The sequence below is a fragment of the Dendrobates tinctorius genome, unplaced genomic scaffold, assembly GCF_039654945.1.
Source record: "Dendrobates tinctorius isolate UK_male_01 unplaced genomic scaffold, ASM3965494v1 ptg000388l, whole genome shotgun sequence".
Lineage (NCBI taxonomy): Eukaryota > Metazoa > Chordata > Amphibia > Anura > Dendrobatidae > Dendrobates > Dendrobates tinctorius.
This window is the reverse complement of record NW_027362054.1, coordinates 3405001-3426233: the sequence shown is the minus strand read 5'-3', so window position 1 is coordinate 3426233 and position 21233 is coordinate 3405001. Positions and strand designations below refer to the sequence as shown.

The 21233-nt window shown below is 48.0% G+C and overlaps 1 protein-coding gene across 5 annotated transcripts in view; it reads left to right on the top strand.

Moving 5' to 3' along the window:
• The window catches only part of KMT2D (lysine methyltransferase 2D), a 305115-nt gene that overhangs the window by 142694 nt on the left and 141188 nt on the right, over window positions 1-21233 (top strand). For all 5 annotated transcript variants that reach the window (XM_073563406.1, XM_073563409.1, XM_073563408.1 and 2 more), the window contains exons 25-26: window positions 3639-3803; window positions 15314-15377. In XM_073563406.1, the coding sequence (XP_073419507.1) occupies window positions 3639-3803; window positions 15314-15377 (229 nt within the window). The remainder of the gene's footprint in view (window positions 1-3638; window positions 3804-15313; window positions 15378-21233) is intronic.

The following is a 21233-nucleotide window of genomic DNA, read 5'->3' as shown; positions in this document are numbered from 1 at the left end:
GGTGTTCGCTGGTGGTACCGAGTGAGTGTGAGTGTTGCGTATGGCGTATAGAGTGTGTGGTGCGACGGTGTTCCGCTGGTGGTACCGCGCAATAGATTACCAGCAGCAGTTTCCATATTGAGAGACCCATTACTTGGGTGTCCCAATATGGCGGTTGGTGAACTTTTGGGATACGGCGACATCTGGACAGAGCAGGAAATGAAAACCTTACAAGGCAATTATATAAATAGATATGTGTAAGAATGGCATAATTTTTTTTTTTTTTTTGTTTACCAATGAATTCCAGAAAACAAACTAGGTGTGAACACACCCTAAAAAGGAAATGTGATTTAATCTTTCATTTTGGCAATACATTTGTTCACACGGTTAGAAGAGTTCCTATATTTACTGCAAGACTGGCTTTATTTTCTTTAGGGAATAATGTACCACACACATGCAAGTGTTATTCCTATCAACCTGCAATGGGCGAAGGGCAAATCTCAAATCCATTCATGCCATTTTTATTTACACCCATTCATCGATCACCAGACGCGTTCACTGTATTGTTCAGGTTTTTACAATTATAGGGATGGCACCTAAGTCTGTTTTACCACTGTGTGGTATTTGAAATATTTTTCCATAAAGTTACTAAAGTATAATGTTGCAAAAAATTGATGCTCTTCAGCTCACTTTTCTTTTACCTAAGATATACCGGTATATAGAGACATTTGTGTGTTTATACCAGTGTTTTATGCCTGTAAAGAATACTGCTAGAGAGAAATCTCATTGGTAGAGGTGTTCCCTTACATGCCACATGTGCTGGGTTTGAATCCTGGAAAAAACTTCCTATGTATTTATATATCCAACATATAAAGGCAGTTATTTAGCACTGGAGAACCCCTCCTCCAATATGTGGCATCTTGTGTTGCGGATGAGAAATTCCGTAGTGTCCGGTACAGTTGCTTGGGAGGGCATCTGCGTCTAGTAGAACCACTAAAAATCTGCTGCTCCTGGCAAACTCACAGTTGGATAAGGAGAGTTAAAGGGGTGGTCTCATCTTGTAAGGCCTGTTTCACACTTCCGTTTTTGTGTCCGCCAAACGGATCCGTTTCCGTTTTTTTGACGGAAACTGATGCAAACGGATCCGTTTTTTTAAAAACGGATCCGTTTTTTTGACGGATCCGCGGTAACCGTAATGGAAGTCTATGGGACAAAAAAAACGGATCCTGCAAAAAATGGCGGATCCGTTTTTTTACGGAAAACAACGGATTTTGACGGATTTGAAAAAACGGAAGTGTGAAACAGGCCTTAGTTAGTAAAATTGCAAAGTGCTTGTATGAACAAGCACATTTGCAATTTACCTTGGATTAAAAATCCTCTCCGTTCTCAAGATTGGATGGGATGTTTAATCCTATAGTTTAGTTTGTTCTATCAGTTTCCTAGGTAATCCACTCTCACACTTGCAGGCTCTTTTCTAAATTTTGGGCCTGTAAGTACTTCTCTGAAACTGGCCATATAGCTTAGGGCCCCGTCACACATAGCGATCTCGCTACCGAGATCGCTGCTGAGTCACAAGTTTTGTGACACAACAGCGATCTCACCAGCGAGATCGCTGTGTGAGACAGCGATCAGCATCCAGCCCCCCTGCCGGTATCGCTGATCGCTGCAAGAAACCTCTGGACATTTTTTTTCGTCCCTTGGATACCCGATGTGTACGTTAGTTACCAGCGAGTTATGTGTGCCGCCGCCTCACGCTGGGTACCAGGAGCTCGCGGAATGTGTATCTGCCGCCGCACGCTGGGTACCAGGAGGCAGCAGGACGCCGCCAGGAGAGGCCGGGGATGCAGAAGCGCCCTCTGCTGGTGGAGGACTGGAACAGCAGGCACACTTGTCCGCTGCTCCCTGGCTCTCTCCTCACCTCGGCGTCCTGATCGCTGGTGAAGCTGTCTGTTTGACAGCTCAACAGCGATCACATAGCGACTTACCAGCGATCCTGACACATTGATATCGTTGTCGGGATCGCTGGTAAGTCACTATTTGTGACTCCAGCTTTAGATTCCACCAGCCGCAGTGCCCCTGCACTCCTCCCATGCTGAGGGGGAAGCTTTACCTGTGCTAGCAACATATTTCGGACCAACAGTGCGATTTGTAGTTCGTACCAGCGGCCTGGATCTCTCCCCTTTCATCCCACCGCTAACATGCAGCTTCTCAGCAAGTCATCATGGATGTAAGTAGAACTTCAAACCTGATGAAGGCTTCATGTTAACAGAACAGTGACTATGTTGCTAATGCACTTTGTGTAATTTATACATGGATTTAAAGGGGTTGTCTGGTCTAAGGCTATGTGCACACGCTGCGGATTCACCCGCGGATTTGTATCTGCGGATCCGCAGGTAAAACTGCAGCTAAAATGACCTGCGGTTTTACCTGCGGATTGGCCAGCGGTTTCCCCTGCGGTTTGACACCTGGACAATGGAATAGGTGGCAAACTGCAGAGGAATCCGCAGAAAGAATTGACATGTCAATTCTTTCTGCGGATTCAAAACCGCAGCTTTTCCGCAGTGGAAAAACCGCAGCATGTGCACAGCGGAATTAAAATCACATAGACTTACATTGTACTGTACACTGTCTGCAGAACTGCTGCGGATCCGCAGAGGCCAAATCCGCAGCAAAATCCGCAGCGTGTGCACATAGCCTAAAGCTACAAGTCTGCAGGCACTCTGTCTGCAGACTCGTAACTCCTCACATTGCGCCACTGTGTGCTGTGAGGATTCTCCAGTGTCGGCACTGGGAGTAGCGGTCCCGTGACGGAAAGTTTGCCATATGCATAATGTCTGCCACATTCAGACTAGATGGGCTTGGTCTTGCTTAATTCAAATGTATTGAGTGAGGCAAAAAAAAAAAGTCTAGTCAGAATGTGGCCGGGACTATGCATATCAGACCAGCACTGGAGAATCCTCCCAGCGTGCAGTGTGCGCGTTGTGACGATTCACAAGTCTGCAGTCACATAGTGACTGAGAACTTGTAACTTTAGCCCAGATAACCATTTTAATGGAAATGAGGAATTTGAGACTACATTGAATATAATCAGAGGAAAGGTTTTTTTGTTTTTTTTCTTTAAGTAGGTGTCATTGCTGCCATATAAACATGCACCACAGGGGCATTGGCAAGGGATTTACATGTGCAGACAACCCCTTTTCCTTGTCTGTTATATATTGTGTGATCTATTTGAAAAAGCTGCTAAACCATGATTGATCTCCTTGCGTGTCTAGTAGCAGGGGTGTGAGGGTTTTGTCAAGTTTAGAAGTTAAAGGTTTAATGCACCTTTTGTATAAATCCATTGAAAAACTCTGTAGACGTCAGCTCTTCTATCCCATGTGCGTCTCTTCATGTTAAAGCACCTTAAATTATAGCACGTGTTTTGCTGAATATGTCCTATAAAAAGAATTGCTGTGGCTTTGTTGTGCTCATGGGTTACTTCCTAAGAATTGGTGTTCAACCATTGTCTTTTTCTGTGGTCAGTACATGGGTGTAGATTGTTAATTCTGTGTTTACTACGGTTGTGTGCCCCCCCCCCCCGATGGTCTGTTGCCTTCCCCCTTCCCTATGTATGCATGGACTTGGACAGAAGCAATCCTAACTCTGTTTTGTGACCACAGAGATACCCAAGATGCCCAATACAGACATTCAGCAGCTGCTAAAGGATGTGCTCGGTCCCCCTGATTGTGAGCAACCTGTCACTAGGCCAGCTGGGAGAATGGAAGGACACATGGCAACTGGATCAGTAACCCAGAGTCCAAGACCCTTTGTTCAAGCCATAGCAGGTCAGTGTTTGCATTCAGTTCATCTGCCTTCAGTCTGCAGAACTGGCTTTCCTGATTTACCGAAGTGTATCAAGAGATTCATAGGAGACGTAGTATAAAGCATCAGAAACCCTGATCTTGTGTAATGTGTGTGCTGCAAGGACTTTTCTCTGGAACGGAATCTGGAACACGTGCGAAAAGCCCCTCTAATACACCGCTCATCACTATTTATGATCATTCTCTGCTCCTAACGTAGTCAGATGCTCTCAATAGCCTCAGTTCTCTGCTATGCATCTTGTTTAACCCCATTATATACATTCTGGTATTGAGGACTCGTGAATTACTTGAGCGTAATGCAGAATAAAAACAGGATTTTTTGGGTTGCTTACCATAAAATCTGTTTCTCGGAGCCTTCATTGGGGGACACAGAGACCATGGTGTATGCTGCTGCCACTAGGAGGCTGACACTATGCACAAAAAAAAGGTTAGCTCCTCCTCCGCAGTGTACACCCCACCGACCGGCAGGAAGTTCCTCAGTTAGTGAGAAAGCAGTAGGAGAAGTAACAGAATAGATTGAAAACAGAACAAACAACTCAACTGTAACAAACCGACAAACATAAGAACAGGAGTTGTAGAACATGGGAGGGTGCTGTGTCCCCCAATGAAGGCTCCGAGAAACAGATTTTACGGTAAGCAACCCAAAAAATCCTGTTTTCTCGTTCGCCTTATTGGGGGACACAGAGACCATGGGACGTCCCAAAGCAGTCCCTGGGGTGGGAAACAAACTTCCATCAGGCCAGTGGACTCACCACCGCAGCCTGCAGAATCCTTCTACCTAGGCTGGCGTCCGCCGAAGCGTAGGTGTGGACCCTGTAGAATTTCACAAAGGTGTGAACCGATGACCACGTTGCAGCCTTGCAAAGCTGCAGTGCGGAAGCTCTGTGGCGCACCGCCCAGGAGGCACCCACCGCCCGGGTAGAGTGCGCTCTGATCCCTGGAGGGGCCACTCGATGCTTGACCCGGTATGCCTCCAAAATTGCCAATCAGATCCAGCACGCAATAGTGGCCTTTGAGGCTGGGTGATGAACAGAGAGTCTGACTTCCTCAAGGAAGTCGGCCGGGCTAGATAGACTCTCAATGCCCTGACTAGGTCCAGCTTGTTCAAAGACCGCTCCCGAGGGTGAGCTGGGCTCGGGCAGAAGGATGGCAGAACAATGTCCTCATTGAGGTGAAACGAAGATACCACCTTCGGAAGAAAAGAGGGCGGAGGCCGCAGAACTACCTTGTCCTGATGAAGGACCAAAAAAGGAGAGCGGCAAGAAAGTACCGCTAATTCCGACACGCGCCGGATGGAGGTAATGGCCACCAGAAAGGCCACTTTCCAAGAAAGGAGGGAAAGGGAAACGTCCCTGAGAGGTTCAAAAGGAGGACCCTGCAGAACCTGAAGAACCAAATTAAGATCCCAAGGATCCACGGGAGCTCGGTACGGCGGAACCGTGTGAGCCACACCCTGGAGGAAGGTTTTGACCTGGGGCCGGGAGGCCAGCGTTTTCTGAAATAAAATGGACAGTGCCGAAACTTGACCCTTCAAGGAACTGAGAGCAAGCCCCGCATCCAGCCCTGCCTGAAGAAACGCCAGAATAGAAGGGAGCGAAAAAACCAAGGGCGCGATGTCATTGGCCTCACACCAGGAGAAATAGGCTTTCCAAGTACGGTAATAGATCTTCGAAGAAGAAGGCTTTCTGGCGCGGATGATGGTATGAATTACCCGATCAGAGAATCCTGCCCATCTCAAAACCTTGGTCTCAACAGCCACGCCGTTAAATTGAGCGACCGAGAATTGGGGTGGCAAATCGGGCCTTGAGACAGCAGATCTGCCCGTCAGGAAGCTTCCAGGGGGCGTCCGCGAGAAGGTTGACAATGTCTGCGAATCAAGACCTTCTGGGCCAATTTGGCGCGATGAGGATGACTGGAATCCCCTCTGCTTTGATTTTCTTCAACAACTTGGGAAGAAGAGGCAGAGGAGGGAACAGGTAGGGGAGCACGAACTGTGACCAAGGGACGGCCAAAGCGTCGGCGCCCACTGCCAGAGGGTCCCGAGACCTGGACACGAATTGTGGGACTTTCCTGTTGAGGCGAGATGCCATGAGGAGAACCTCGCGGCTGAGGAAATCGGCGGCCCAGTTGTCCACGCCGGGAATGTGAACCGCGGAAATCGTTGGAACAAAGGTCTCTGCCCATTGAAGAATTCTGGACACTTCCGCCAGGGCTGAGACCCTCCGTGTCCCCCCTTGGCGGTTGATATACGCCACCGCTGTGGCATTGTCTGTCTGAATCCTGACAGGCAGGCCCTTGAGGCGCCTTTCCCAGTGGACGAGAGCTAGATGGATCGCCCGTATCTCTAGGACATTGATCTGCAGAGCTGATTCGTGAGTCGACCATCGACCCTGAACAGTGTGATTGCAGAACACTGCACCCCAGCCGATGAGGCTGGCGTCCGTAGTGACAATCTGCCAGTGAACGGGAAGAAAAGACCACCCCAAGAGAATGAGGGGAGACGTCAACCACCAGTTGAGAGACCGCCTGATCCGGCAGGAAAGGCGAACCGGACGATCCAGAGACAGAGCCGACCTGTTCCACCTGGACAAAATGGCCTGCTGGAGTGGCCTGGTGTGAAATTGGGCAAAGGGAACTGCCTCTATCGCCGCCACCATCTTCCCCAGGACCCTCATGGCTGTCCTGAGGGATGGAAATCGTGTGATCTGTAATGATCGCACGCCCTGCTGCAGGGAAAGAATCTTGTCTTGTGGGAGAAATACCCTTGACCGACGAGTGTCGAACAGAAGGCCCAGAAACGCAAGGCGTTGAGTAGGGACCAGACAGGACTTTTCCCGGTTGACGATCCACCCAAAACTGGACAGGGTGTCTAGAACCTGTTGGCCCTTAGGCGGGCCTGTTGAAAGGATGGGGCCTTGATCAGGATATCGTCGAGGTACGGAAAAAGAACGAGACCTCTGATCCTCAACAAGGCCATCAACGCCGCCATAATCTTCGTGAAGACTCTGGGAGCGGTGGCGAGCCCGAAAGGAAGCGCGACGAACTGGTAATGTTCGTGAAGAATCGCAAACCGCAGGAACTTCTGATGTCCGGAAAATATGGGCACATGTAGATAGGCATCTTGGATGTCTATGGAACCCATGAATTCCTGCTCCTCCATGGAAGCAATTACCGAGCGAACTGACTCCATCCGGAAGTGGCGAAGGCGAACTCTCTTGTTGAGTAACTTGAGATCCAAGATGGGTCGAACTGTCCCGTCCTTTTTCGGCACCACAAACAGGTTTGAATAAAACCCTGTGAAGCGTTCCGATTCGGGAACGGGCACAATCACCCCGGAACTGAGAAGAGAGGCGATGGCCGAACCGAACCCCGGGACCAAGGCCGGATCCCTCGGCGGACGGGATTGTAAGAAACGATCCCGTGGAAGAGAAATGAACTCTATTTTGTATCCTGTTGATACCTCTCTGACCCAAGCGTCCTCTACTGAGGCGAGCCAGACGTCGCTGAAGAAGAGAAGTCGACCTCCCAATTGGAAGGGACCCACGGGAGACCGATGGTAGTCATGCGGACGTAGACCGTCCAGATGTAGATCTGGACGGTCTTCCCTGGGAAGAGTGGGACCGCCAGGACGGAGTAGGCCTGAAGGAAACCACATTTCTTTCCTGACGTGCCTGTGGCCTTTGCTGGTTGGAAGGGTTTTCCGCCTTGGAGGAGGTCTGCGAGGCTTGGAGGGGAGAAGAGAACTCGTACCTCCGGTAGCGTCCATAATAATCTGATGCAATTGTGATCCGAAGAGACGCACTCCCTGAAAAGGAAGATTGGTCAGAGACTTTTTAGAGGACAAGTCCGCCTGCCAGGCCTTGAGCCAAATTGTACGTCGGATTGCCACGATGTTACTTGACGCCTGAACTGCGCAAGATGCGGCATCCAAGGAGGCAGAAAGCAGATAATACCCCGCATGGGAAATCTGATTGGCGAGATCGGCCAAATGCTCTGGTCGTGCCTTATCCAGAATGCCCTGCCGAAGGTCATCTGCCCAAGTGGATATGGCCTTTGCTGCCCAAGAAGAAACAAAGACTGGACATACCGCTGCTGATGCCGCTTCAAAGGCAGATTTTGCTAGAGATTCTATGATCCTATCATTAGAATCTTTTAGCGACGCCACACCTGACAGCAGAAGAACCGTATTATTAGAAAGTCTGGACACGGGAGGGTCCACCGAGGGAGAAGCGGCCCAGTTGTCCGTGAGCTCTTTAGCAAACGGGTACAGCACGCCGAGACGCTTTCCTCTTTGAAAGCGTCTGGTCGGATCTTCTCTCTCCTTTGTAAAAATCTTTCCAAACTCAGAATGGAAGGGAAACACCCTGGATGGTGTTTCCGCCCGTCTGGACGAAACCTCCTGATCTGAGGATTTCGCAGGGGCGTCAGCAATGTCAAAGGTATGGTGAATCGCGGCAATGAGGTTTTGCACCGTAACCTTCATGTTCGCATCCTGGTCCGAATCCAGCTCTAAGACCCCTTCCGATTCTGAAAGCGCTTCGCCTGACTCGGGGGAGGATGCCCGAGAGGGAGACTGCTGGGGACTATGGGGTGAGGTAGGACGAGGGGAGGACTCCGCCTGGAGGTCCTGCCTGGGCCTCTTGCGACTGCCGCTGGCTGGCTCAGATGGGACGTCCTGAGACGTGCTGGGTCCCGCCGAAGCTCCCAAGGGCAACTTGTCCAGAACGGCTACTAGGGACTGAGACACCTTGATGAGGTCTGCCACTGACTGTGATTGAGAGGAGGCCCAAACCGGCATGGGGGGCTCACTCGCCCCCGGGGCTATGGATGGCTCCTGAGCGGCGTCGGGCTGGACGCAGAGCGGGTACGATCAGACTTAGCGTTGGACATAGTGAAAAGAGAGGCAGTGCCGGCCGGTTGGGGGACAGAAGGCAGAGAAGGGTGTCAGTCTGCAGGTGCAGAGCTACTCATGGTCCGGTGTCCCCAAGGGCAACGCTCTCTGATCTGGCTGCAGGATGAGGCCAGGCCAATCCGGCTGAAAAAAAGGCCCAGCGACCGAAAACCGGCAGGGAATGAGGTCCGGCTGGCAGGCTGAGAAGATGGCGACCACCAGGGAAAGGGCGCGCTGCCAGAGGGAGAAGAAGGGCGGAGCTCGCCGCAGAGATCCCCTTAGCACCGCCCGCTGTCCAATAGCAGGCTGGTGTGAGGCAAGGGGGCTGGGAAGGCCTAGGATGGGCGGGAGAGAAGCCCGCTTAGAAGAAAGGGGCAGGGGGCGTGGCTGCGACGCAGCGGTAGGCCCGAGAAGAAGCCGGGGCCTAAATTAATAGCGCCGGCCGCCTGTGAGCAGGGGGTCGGCGCGGAAGATGCGCCGCAACACCGGGCCGCAACCCCGGGCCGCGTCCCTGCTTCCCACAGCCCGACCCCTGTATACCCCTGCCGGGATGAAGAAAAACCGGGGTGGGGGCGCAGAACAAGGCCCGAAAGAACAGGGGCCTTCATGGATGCGGCGACCGTGGGGAGAAGCGGGCGCGCAGACCCTACCTTGGTCCCCTGGCGACCGCCTTAGGATGAAAACGCCGGGGGACCGCTAGACCGCATACTCACCCAGGCCGGGGGGCCACAATAAAGGTACCTGAGAATCCCACGCTGTCTGTCGTCTTTATGGAATCCACGCCTCGTCCAACCGTCAGGCTCTGGTAGGCGAGATGGTGGGAGGCGGGGGGCAAGGACCGTCCGTATAGCTGGCACGCACCTGTGCGAGGCTCCTGGTCCTGCCGCGGAGACCTATGAGGATACGGGGTGGCAGTACACGCCGTACTCATAGTCTCTTTGTGGGAGTACGGATGTGACTGTTCACTCCGTATCCCTCCAAAACCTGTAAAGGAACGACGCACAACGAGGTAGATAGGGGTCTAATAAAAGACCCGTGTCCACCTCCTACTGACACTAAGCTAAACTGAGGAACTTCCTGCCGGTCGGTGGGGTGTACACTGCGGAGGAGGAGCTAACCTTTTTTTTGTGCATAGTGTCAGCCTCCTAGTGGCAGCAGCATACACCATAGTCTCTGTGTCCCCCAATAAGGCGAACGAGAAAGATTGTTTCATCTCTTTCATCCGTAGCCTCGAATAGAAGTGAAGTCAATGTGTTGATCTGTTTGTACCTGCCAAATGCCTATATCAGCTATTAGGAGTAGGAGCTCGTCTTGAGGATGGAATCAGAAGATTAATTTAATATAAGGAAACTGTCTGATCCTACGGGCTTGTACACTCTGTCCCTCGGCTGCAATACCATCTGTACGACCCTGCTGGCAGCCTATTAATCTGCCCTTTCTGTGTTTTTTTTTTTTTTTTTTTTAAATTAAGCCCCTTTCTGTCATGTGACTTACTATCCCGTCCATGTGCCCTGGGACTTAGTTCCCAGGGACGGGATAGTACGTCTAGCGTGGTGAGCGCCGCTGATCGCGGCCGAGTGTCAGCTGATAACCACAGCTGACACCCGGCACAATATGTCAGGGGCGGTCACGGACCGCCCCCGACACGTTAACCCCTTGCACACCGCGATCAAAAACGATTGCAGTGTACCGGGGGTTAAAGGGAAGCATCGGCAGGGAGGGGGCTCCCTCCGTGCTTCCCTGAGCCCCCCACAGCAGCGCAATGTGCAGCGCTGCTGCGGGGGGCTCCATCCCTGCAGGTCCCCGAATCCAAGATGGCGACGGGGACCTTCGGGGGCCTGCAGGGAGATGGCTTCCTCATGCCTGCAAAGCGCAGGCAAGGAGGAAGCCTTGTGCAGTGCCTGTGACAGATCGCTGATCTGTCACAGTGATCTGTGATGTGACAAATCAGCCATCTGTCACATGACAGGTATGTCCCCCCTGGGACAATGTAATAGTTAAAAAATAATCGCTAAATAAATAAAAAAAAAAAAAAATTCCCTAATTCATTTTTTGGAAAAAACATAAAAAGCGACATAAATGAGGTATCGCTGTAACCGTACTGACCCGAAGAATAAAAGCGCTTTATCAATTTTACTGCAGGCGGAACGGTGTAAATGCACCCCCAAAAAGAAATTGATGAAATGCTGGTTTTTGTTCATTCTGCGTCCCAAAAATCGGAATAAAAATCGATCAAAAGATGTCACGTGCCTGAAAATGATATTAATAAAAACGCCAATTCGTCCCGCAAAAAATAAGACCTCACATGACTGTGTGTGAAAATATGGAAAAATTATAGCTCTCAATATGTGGGGATGCAAAAACTATTTTTACAATAAAAAGCGTCTTTCAGCGAGAGACAGCTGCCAAATATAAAAACCCGCTATAAATAGTAAATCAAACCCCCCGTTATCACCCCCTTAGTTTGGGGAAAAATAATAAAATTAAAAGAAAATGTATTTAATTTCCATTTTCCCGTTAGGGTTAGGGCTAGGGTTAGGGCTAGGGTTAGAGCTGAGATTAGGGTTAGGAGTGTGTTGGAGTTAGGGTTGGAGTTAGAATTGGGGGGTTTCCACTGTTTGGGCACACGGAGGTGCTCTCCAAATGCAACATGGCTTCTGATCTCAATTCCAGCCAATTCTGCGTTGAAAAAGTCAAATGGTGGCCCTTCCCTTCCAAGCTCTGCCATGCGCCCAAACAGTGTTTTACCCCCACATATGAGGTATCAGCCTACTCAAGACAAATTGCAAAACAACTTTTGGGGTCCAATTTCTCCTGTTACCCGTAGGAAAATAAAAAATTGAGGGCAAAAATATCATTTTTGTGGAAAAAAATGATTTTTTTTATTTTCACGCCTGGGCGTTATAAACTTCTGTGACGCACTTGGGGGTTCAAAGTGCTCACCACACATCTAGATAAGTTCCTTAGGTGGTCTAGTTTCCAAAATGGTGTCATTTGTGGGGGGTTTCCACTGTTTAGGTACATTAGGGGCTCTCCAAAGGCAACATGACACCCGCAGAGCATTCCATCAAAGTCTGCATTCCAAAACGTCACTACTTCCCTTCCGAGCCCCGACGTGTGCCCATACAGTAGTTTTCTCCCACATATGGGGTATCAGTGTACTCAGGACAAATTGGACAACAACTTTTGGGGTCCAATTTCTCCTGGTACCCTTGGGGAAAATAAAAAAATGGGGACTAAAAGATGTTTGTTTGAAAAAATACGATTTTTTTTTATTTTCACGCCCCGTCGTTATAAACTTCTGTGAAGCCCTTGGGGGTTCAAAGTTCTCACCACACATCTAGATAAGTTCCTTAGGGGGTCTAGTTTCCAAAATGGTGTCATTTGTGGGGGGTTTCCACTGTTTTGGTACATGAGGGGTTTTCCAATCGCGAGATGGTGTCCGATCTCAATTCCAGCCAAAAGCGCCAAATGGCGCTGCTTCCCTTCCGAGCTCTGCCATGCGCCCAAATAGTGGTTTACCCCCACATGTGGGGTATCTGCGTACTCAGGACAAATTGCACAAAAACTTTTAGGGTCCTGTTACCCTTGGGAAAATAAAAATTGGGGGTGAAAAGATCATTTTTGTGGAAAAAATATGATTTTTTAATTGTACTGCTGTACGTTATAAACTTCTGTGAAGCACTTGTGGGTTCAAAGTTCTCACCACATAAGTTCCTTGGAGGGTCTAGTTTCCAAAATGGGGTCACTTGTGGGAGGTTTCCACTGTTTAGGTACATCAGGGGCTCTCCAAACGTGACATGGCGTCCGATCTGAATTCCAGCCAATTTTGCATTGAAAAAGTCAAACGGCGCTCCATCCCTTCTGAGCTCTGCCATGCGCCGAAACAGTGGTTCCCCCCAACGTATTGGGTATCAGCGTAGTCAGGAAAAACTGCACAATAACTTTTGCAGTCCAATTTCTCCTGTTACCCTTGGTAAAATAAAAAAAAATTGAACCTGAAATTTTTTTTGTGAAAAAAGTTAAATGTTCATTTTTTTTTTTTTTTTTTTAAATATTCAAAAAATTCTTGTGAAGCACCTGAAGGGTTAATAAACTTCTTGAATGTGGTTTTGAGCACCTTGAGGGGTGCAGTTTTTAGAATGGTGTCACTTTTGGGTATTTTCTATCATATAGAACCCTCAAAGTTGCTTCAAATGTGATGTGGTCCGTAAAAATAAAATGGTGTTGCAAAAATGAGAAATCGCTGGTCAATTTTTAACCCTTATAACTTCCTAACAAAGAAAAAAATTTTGGTTCCAAAATTGTGCTGATGTAAAGTAAACATGTGGGAAATGTTACTTATTAAGTTTTTTGTGTGCCGTATCTCTGTGATTTAACCCCTTAATGTCCAATGACGGACACAGTCCGTCATCAGACATCTCCCCTGCTTTGATGAGGGCTCCGGCGCTGAGCCCGCATCAAAGCCGGGACATGTCAGCTGTTATGAACAGCTGACATATGCCCGCAATAGGCGCGAGCGGAATCGCCGTCCGCCCGCGCCTATTAACTAGTTAAATCCCGCTGTCAAAGCTGACAGCGGGCATTTAAGTAGCATTTCCGGCCGCCGGGCCGGAAATGACGTCATCGCCGACCCCGTCACGTGATCGGGGGTCGGCGTCATGTTGCCTGGACAACCAGAGGTCTCTGAGACCTCTATGGTTGTTCCAGGCATATGGCTTTCAGCGCCACCCGGTGGTCGGCGCTGAAAGCACACCAGTAAATCTGCTACATATGGGCGATCTGCTCATCGCCCATATGTAGCAGAGCCGATCGGGTTGCCGCATGCTTCTAGCCTCCTATGGAGGCTATTGAAGCATGCCAAAAGTAAAAAAAAAAAAAGTTTAAAACTAAAATTTTTTTTAAAAAACGTAAAAGTTCAAATCGCCCCCCTTTCGCCCCAATCAAAATAAAACAGTAAAAAAAAAATCCCACATACACATATTAGGTATCGCCGCGTTCAGAATTGCCCAATCTATCAATAAAAAAAGCATTAACCCAATGGCTAAACTGCGTAGCAAGAAAAAAAATTCAATACGTCAGAATTACGTTTTTTTGGTCACCAAGACTTTGCATTAAATTGCAATAACGGGCCATCAAAAGAACGTATCTGCACAAATGTGGTATCAATAAAAATGTCAGCCCGGCACGGAAAAAATAAGCCCTCACCCGACCCCAGATCATGAAAAATGGAGACGCTACGGGTCTCGGGAAAATTGCGCAAATTTTTTTTTTTTTTTTTTTAAGCAAACTTTGGAATTTTTTTTCACCACTTAGATAAGAGGACATAGACATGTTTGGTGTCTATGAACTCGTAATGACCTGGAGAATCATAATGGCAGGTCAGATTTAGCATCTAGTGAACCTAGCAAAACAAGCCAAGCAAAAAACAAGTGTGGGATTGCACTTTTTTGGCAATTTCACCGCACTTGGAATTTTTTTCCCGTTTTTGAGTACACGACATGGTAAAACCAATGGTGTCATTTAAAAGTACAACTCGTCCCGCAAAAAATAAGCCCTCACATGGCCATATAGACGGAAAAATAAAAAAGTTATGGCTCTGGAAAGAAGGGGAGGGAAAAATGAAAATGCAAAACCAAAAATACCCATGGGGGTTAAGGGCATAAAAATTCAAAGTTGGAAAATTGCGAAATTTTCAAAATTTTGCCAAATTTCCGTTTTTTTCACAAACGCAAGTTATTTGAATGAAATTTTACCACTCACATGAAGTACAATATGTCACAAGAAAACAATGTCAGAATCACCGGGATCCATGGAAGCGTTCCAGAGTTAATACCTCATAAAGGGACAGTGGTCAGAATTGTAAAAATTGTCCCGGTCATGAGTGTGCCAACCACCCTTGGGGGTTAAGGGGTTGAACGGTCCCCAATGTCTTGTTAGTAATGCAAAAGTCAAGCAAAATGTCCCATTAGTTATCAAAAAATCACTTTTATACTTTGAGGGTATGTTCCCACGTTTAGGATTTGCTGCAGTTTTAACGCTGCATATATATGCAGTGTCAAAAACGTAGTAGCCGGATATTACAGCACAGTGGATGGGATTTCTAGAAATCCCCATGTCCACTGTGCGTCTATGCGCACCTGCGGAAACGTAAATGTGGCGCGTCCTTCAGATCTGCAGCATGTCAATGTCTCTTGTGGTATGCATGTGGATTTTTCCCATAGACTTTCAGTAGCGAGGAAAATTCGCATGTGCAGAAAAACGGAAATGCGTATCCACCAATTTGCATAATAGGTGCGGAAATGGCGCAAACATTCTGCAGCGTTAAAACCACAGCAGATCCGGAAAGTGGGAACGTACCCTGATGATTGCCCCACATACCTTCTGTTTCAGTCATAGGGGTGGGGATTTCTACCTTTCCAGTCACGATAATTCAAATGCCTTTTCAAATTCTCCCTGCCATTGCATTAGAATCCATTCCCTTCATTGCTTCTTACGTCACCGCAATATCCCAGCAGATCTCGCGTTCGTGCAATGATTGTGTGATTTTTGATTATTCATTGAATGACTTGTGGCATTTCAGGTGTAACCCTTTCATCGAATGTTCATATGGATCCTTTTTCGCAGTCTGGCTTCCTGGACTCTAGGTAGGCACAACTGACCTTTTTGTTTCTGTCTTGTGACTTAAATTTCGTTTTGCTACTGCCATGATAGTGTTTTTTTTTTGCAATGGGTTTCATTTATTGACTTCAGGTCAAGAAAAACCTTCAAGATGGAAAGGTGATCAATATGAAAACCCACTTGTGTGGTGTCACATGGCAGAGGTGGATTAATTTAGCATAACAGGTTTTAAAGTTCTTTTTTCCCCTGCCATAAAGTGAACTGCTACCATACAGATAACTAAACCAAAAGAAAAGAAAACTACAGGCTGGGATTTATTGTCATAAATGAGACCAAGCACAAACAAAGTATATAGGGCTGTAAACTTAACCTTTATAATGGAGTTCCCCCATATAATCATACTATAAAGACAGGATCATTTACATTAGACACCAAAAAAAGTGCGTAAACTTGAATCACCAAATGAAACAAGAAATTTTAATGATCTAGTTTAAAAGCATATAAAAATAGTTCAGAGGTCCGCATGCGTAACACAAGTCATAAAGGTCAGGCGAGGACCCAGGTAGAAGCGAGAGAGAGAGAGTGGTTGTATGTATATACAGTATGTGTGTGTGTGTGTGTGTAAGATCGATAGAGAGATATATATATATAGAGATGAGCGACTTTGCCTTTTTTTGGGTCGAGTCGGGTTTCATGAAACCCGACCTTCGCAAAAGTCGGGTCGCACGCAATCGGCCGATTATCGTGAAAAGTCGAAGGCCGACAAACACGAAACCCAATGCAGTCAATGGGGAAGAAAAGTCGGCAGTGAGTGGAGGACAGGAAACACACCTACAGTGCCCATTTTAATGCTAAAAACATCAATTCATATTACTTAAGCTTGTCATCCTTAATTTACTATATAATAGTTAGGCATTGAAAACTGGGGGTTATTTGGCTAAAGTTGTGTGGTGGGGGGGGGGTAGGGCTGGCTCTAGATTTTTGTAGGTCCAGGGCCAAAGAGTGTCACTGGGCTTCTTTTTAACACATGCCACAATTCATGATTCATGATACGGCAGAGAAATAGCGGTATAGTACAATGAAAAATACTTAACTTCTTACATCACATGACTGATATCCATTTTAAATTCTCCAATAGCTCCAAAAACGGATAGTATATTACTCCATACAATATTATGGCCACCGCATAGTGCGCCATACAGAGTAATGAGGCCCATATATTTCTCCATACAGAATCATTGGTCCCATATAATGTTCGATACAGTATATGATGAGCTCCACATAATGCTACAGTATATGTTGGTCCCAATGGATGAAGCTCCACTGTCTTATGGGCCCAAATAATGCTCCATATATAATGGGCCCCATTTCTAATGCTCCAGTGTATAATGGGCCCTGTAAATGCTGCTCCAGTGTCTGATGTCCACCTTTGGAATGCTCCAGTGTATGGTGGGCCCCATATATCATTCTCCAGAGTATAGTGCTCCCCAAAAATTGCAGTCCCAACATTGAAAACAACTAAAGTCTCCTCGCTAGGGAATCCCTGTACTAGTCTGGACTCCTCGTCGTCCCCATCTTCCATCTCACTGGACTTGGCTGTTTAGGCAGAGGGCGTACAGACGTGATGTCATCGCGCTCTCTAATCAGAATATCACTGTCAGGACACGCGGAGGACGTCATGGCGGTGGAGCAGGGAGAGGTAAGTATTTCAACTTTGCAAGTTCTGTGATCCGGAGCAAGCAGGGGGGGCCCACTCGTTGGCAACGGCACTGGCACAGGGCCCCTCATAGTACGGCGGTGTGGGCCCTCCCACCGGCAGAGACACTTTTGCGTACTATGAGGGGCCCTGTGCCACTGCCGTTGAGCATGAGTATTCCCCCCACCCCACCTGCTCAAGGAACTTGTACTTTCATCTGCACCTTCCTCTTTGTCACCGTGTAAGGTGGGTATAGTATGCTGGAAGGGGAACCTGAGGGGAATGTAGTGGTCTGGGTCAATGTACCAGCAGAATCATCTAGCAGTGGCTGGGCATCAGTGCACTTGTGCGCCCCCAGGAGTACGGTCGCCACAGTGGCATTACCTTCCTCCTAGGGAGTGTGATGTCATGCTTGGGAGCAACGAAGGATCTCTAGCAGTTAAACTAACACACAACACAGTTCCCACTCCAGGCCAGCAGGGAGACCTCTGAACCTGACTGCTGAGAAGATGCTCTCTGTGTTTGGGAGGAGGGAAGTTAGGGCAGTCTGTGAAGGGAAGGGGAGCTGGAGGATGAGCAGAGTTAAGGCTCACTCCTAGCTGGAGCGCATGGTCCGGATTCCGGTGTCCGAGCTTGTAGGGACACTGACGGTCCTGTAGCAGAAACCGGAGGAAGTAGCAGCTGTAAATGCTCTGTTCCCAACTAAGGCTCGGAGGCCCCAGCAGCGACATGTGTGAGCCAGAAGGAAAAGGCTATGGCTGCCTGCCATACGAGAAAGTTCCAAAAGAGAGTCAACAGGGGGAACATCAGTGAACTCAGTACTGCGAGTACCTCAGATAAGCGCTAGAACGGAGGCCACACTACCTATCTGCAGAGAGAGAATTCCTAATTTGCTTCCAGGCTGACCAACTCCTTCTCCATCAGTACTCTGGGTCCTGGACGGCACTTACCAAGTACAGGTAAAGGAACTGCACGACTGTGTCTGTCATCTTTCTCCTGCGCCTGGCGCACGGCTCTGCTACATCCTGCACTGCACACCATCTACCAACTCTTTCATCTGCCCTGCGACTACGGCCCTACCTGTGCAGGGCTTGTTCATCTTAGCTGCACCACAACATCTGTCCCAGAGAAGCGACACTGCAGCGCTGGTCAATCTGATCAGAAACCACAGGTGGTGTCACGTATCATAAACCTTTAAACGTTATTCACCCCTTTGCATGGTCGCCCAGGACCACGGACCAGGTCTCCACCACCGTGACACATCCCTCTGAGACACCGGCCCGGGACCGATTAACCCCACTGCCCTGGCTGGCGACCCACACTCCATGTCAGATTCATCTTGGACTGGGGAACTCACGATTTGACTTGATAACCCAGGCATGGTATGTGAGAAAGAGCTACATGGACTAATGTGAAGTGTGGCCTGCTGCATCATTCACTTTTGGTGGCGGTGAAGGATACAAAGAAAGGGGTTCTTCCTGACCAGGAGCCAGCACATACAGTGCTTGCATTTTTTGAAACTTCAGAAGAGGAGGCCATATTAGCTGGAGTCTGTTTCGGCAATGTGAGCCAAAACCAGTTCCTGATACTCCGGCTTTAAAAGCGGTTACCCTACTCCCAGAAAAGGTAGCCTTCCAGGACTTCCGGAGCCAGACCATGATGCAGGCTCAACACCTCCTGCCTTAACTGCTATTGTGCTTTTTGCACTACCAGCAGATGCACCACCACCATCAATACCAGCTGGCAACCCCCGCCCACGTTCAAGGCCTCTTCCACCATACTTCCTCATTTTTGGGAAAATGTACCCAAAATACCACCAGCTATATGGTATTGTAAAACAAGGTACAAGGTGTATATAGTATTGGGGAGAATTTGAATCTCCCTAGAGATTTTAGGAGGCTGAACAATTATCTCAGGCCCACTATAGATTACACCTCAATTTAACAGGCTGAAATTGGTTGGTGTATGACAAGGTACAAGGTGTATATAGTATTGGGGAGTATTTGAATCTCCCTAGAGATTTTAGGAGGCTGACAATGATGCTCTCAGTCCAAGTATAGCATGGCAGCAGGCAGCCTAATAAGCAGGACTGCTGCACACAAGTGTGGAAAAATGAACGCTTGGTAACTGTGCAGAAAAGTGGAAGAAAAGTGTTTTTTGCTTTTAAAAAAGCAGTTTGCACAGCAGTGTGCAAACCGCAATGCAGCTATCAGGGAGCCTTATAAGGCAGCCTAATAACCAACAGGGCTGATGCACAAAAATATAGCCTCCCCTGTCACTGCACACAAACTGTTGTGTTGTACAGTGAAACTCACTACCAGCAGAAGCAGGTTTTTTGTTCTTCTTCCCTGCCTAACGCTCTCCCTTATTCAGAATCATCAGCAGCAACCTCTCCCTATGCTAAGATCGGCAGAAGTAAGATGGCGGTCGGCGTGCACGCCCTTTTATAGCCCCTGTGACGCCACACAAAGCAAGCCAATCACTTGCATGCCCTTCTCAAAGATGGTGGTGACCGCTGCCCATGTCATCGTGTTGCCCACAGTGTGCGTCCTACATCATTGGCTGAAAAAGGGCGCTGGAAGCATCATTTGAAACGCGACTTTGGCGCTCTGGTCGCCGACCTCACGCTATGGTCGGGTTTCATTTCATGAAACCCGACTTTAGCGGAAGTCTTCGACTTATGAATTTGACCGACCCGTTTTGCTCAACTCTAGATAGATAGATATATTATATTATATTTTATGTTCTGTCTCTGTTTATTTTATTATATAATATAATATTAAAGTAGCGCTTATTGTTAGTGTTGGGGGACACACTTGGCAGCAGATTAATAGGGTCAGGCACAGGTTTTTCCACATAAACAGTCCATTTTGGTTTATTCAAGCATCATAAACCACTGTAGGCCATGTTACACTTCACAGGCTTGACACATAGTCCAGAACATTTACAGGTTATGGCTTTTCCTTGCAATCCCTAAACACGCTGGACCTCTCTGTCCATTAACCATGGGCGACCGCACGCCAAACAGTTCATTAACGTTCATAGAACCTCACAAGCACCAACAGTTATTTCCCGCTGTCTGGGGTTACCTCTTAGGAGCTCCTGCTCCGCACACTGACTCCTGTCAGTACTGTCTCTCAGGGAAGCTGCTGAACTGGGATCACCGTCCCGGACAACACCTTGCTCACCAGGCCACCTTACAGTCCAGATCCACAGACTGACAGTAGCTCCCTCAATGCAGTGCCGTCACTGACTTTGCAAACACACGTGGCCTGTGTGCTATTGAGGACGTCCGTCCCCACTTTGGAACCGTCCAACACACAGGCCTCACCGGGTGCTATTCAGGGATCCAACCCTTCTCCCAGGGTCTCCCAACACACCGGCCACCAGGTCCAGGGCCTCAGCGGGTACTCTTCAGGATGTCCGTCCCCTCCTGAGACATCCCAACACTCACGCCTCACCAGGTCCAAGGTCGCAGCACATGCTCCAGGGATCCATTTCTTCTCCCAGAATCTCCCAACACTGACCCTCCAGGACCTTGCACCCTGAACCATTCAGGTACACACTTTCTCCCCTTGTGACCAGACCTCAGGCACATTATATGGTACATAACCACACCCACAGGTGAGGTATGGATCACATGGTCATGACCTCACTACAGGTCCTATTCCACACACAGCCGCACACATACAGGCTTTATATTGGGCGTTCAGACACATGCCCCTGGGTGGGTTTGTAGGTGACTGGTCCCACCCATCTCACAAAGTCACCTGGAAGCTTCCCTGATACGCAGTAGCAAACCCTCAGCAGTATCTCTGCTGATCAATACACGTTCCAGCTTCCATCACAAGGCACCCACCCTTGTGATACATATCGGCCACTTACAATTCTGCCGCTCACCCTTTCCCCATCACTAACTAATATATATATATATATATATATATATATATATATATATATATATATATATATATATATATATATTATTATACACACACAGTACAGACCAAAAGTTTGGACACACCTCATTCAGAGAGTTTTCTTTATTTTCATGACCTATGAAAATTGTAGATTCACTCTGAAGGCATCAAAACTATGAATTAACACATGTGGAATTATGTAATTAACAAAAAAGTGTGAAACAACTGAAAATATGTCTTATGTTCTAGGTTCTTCAAAGTAGCCA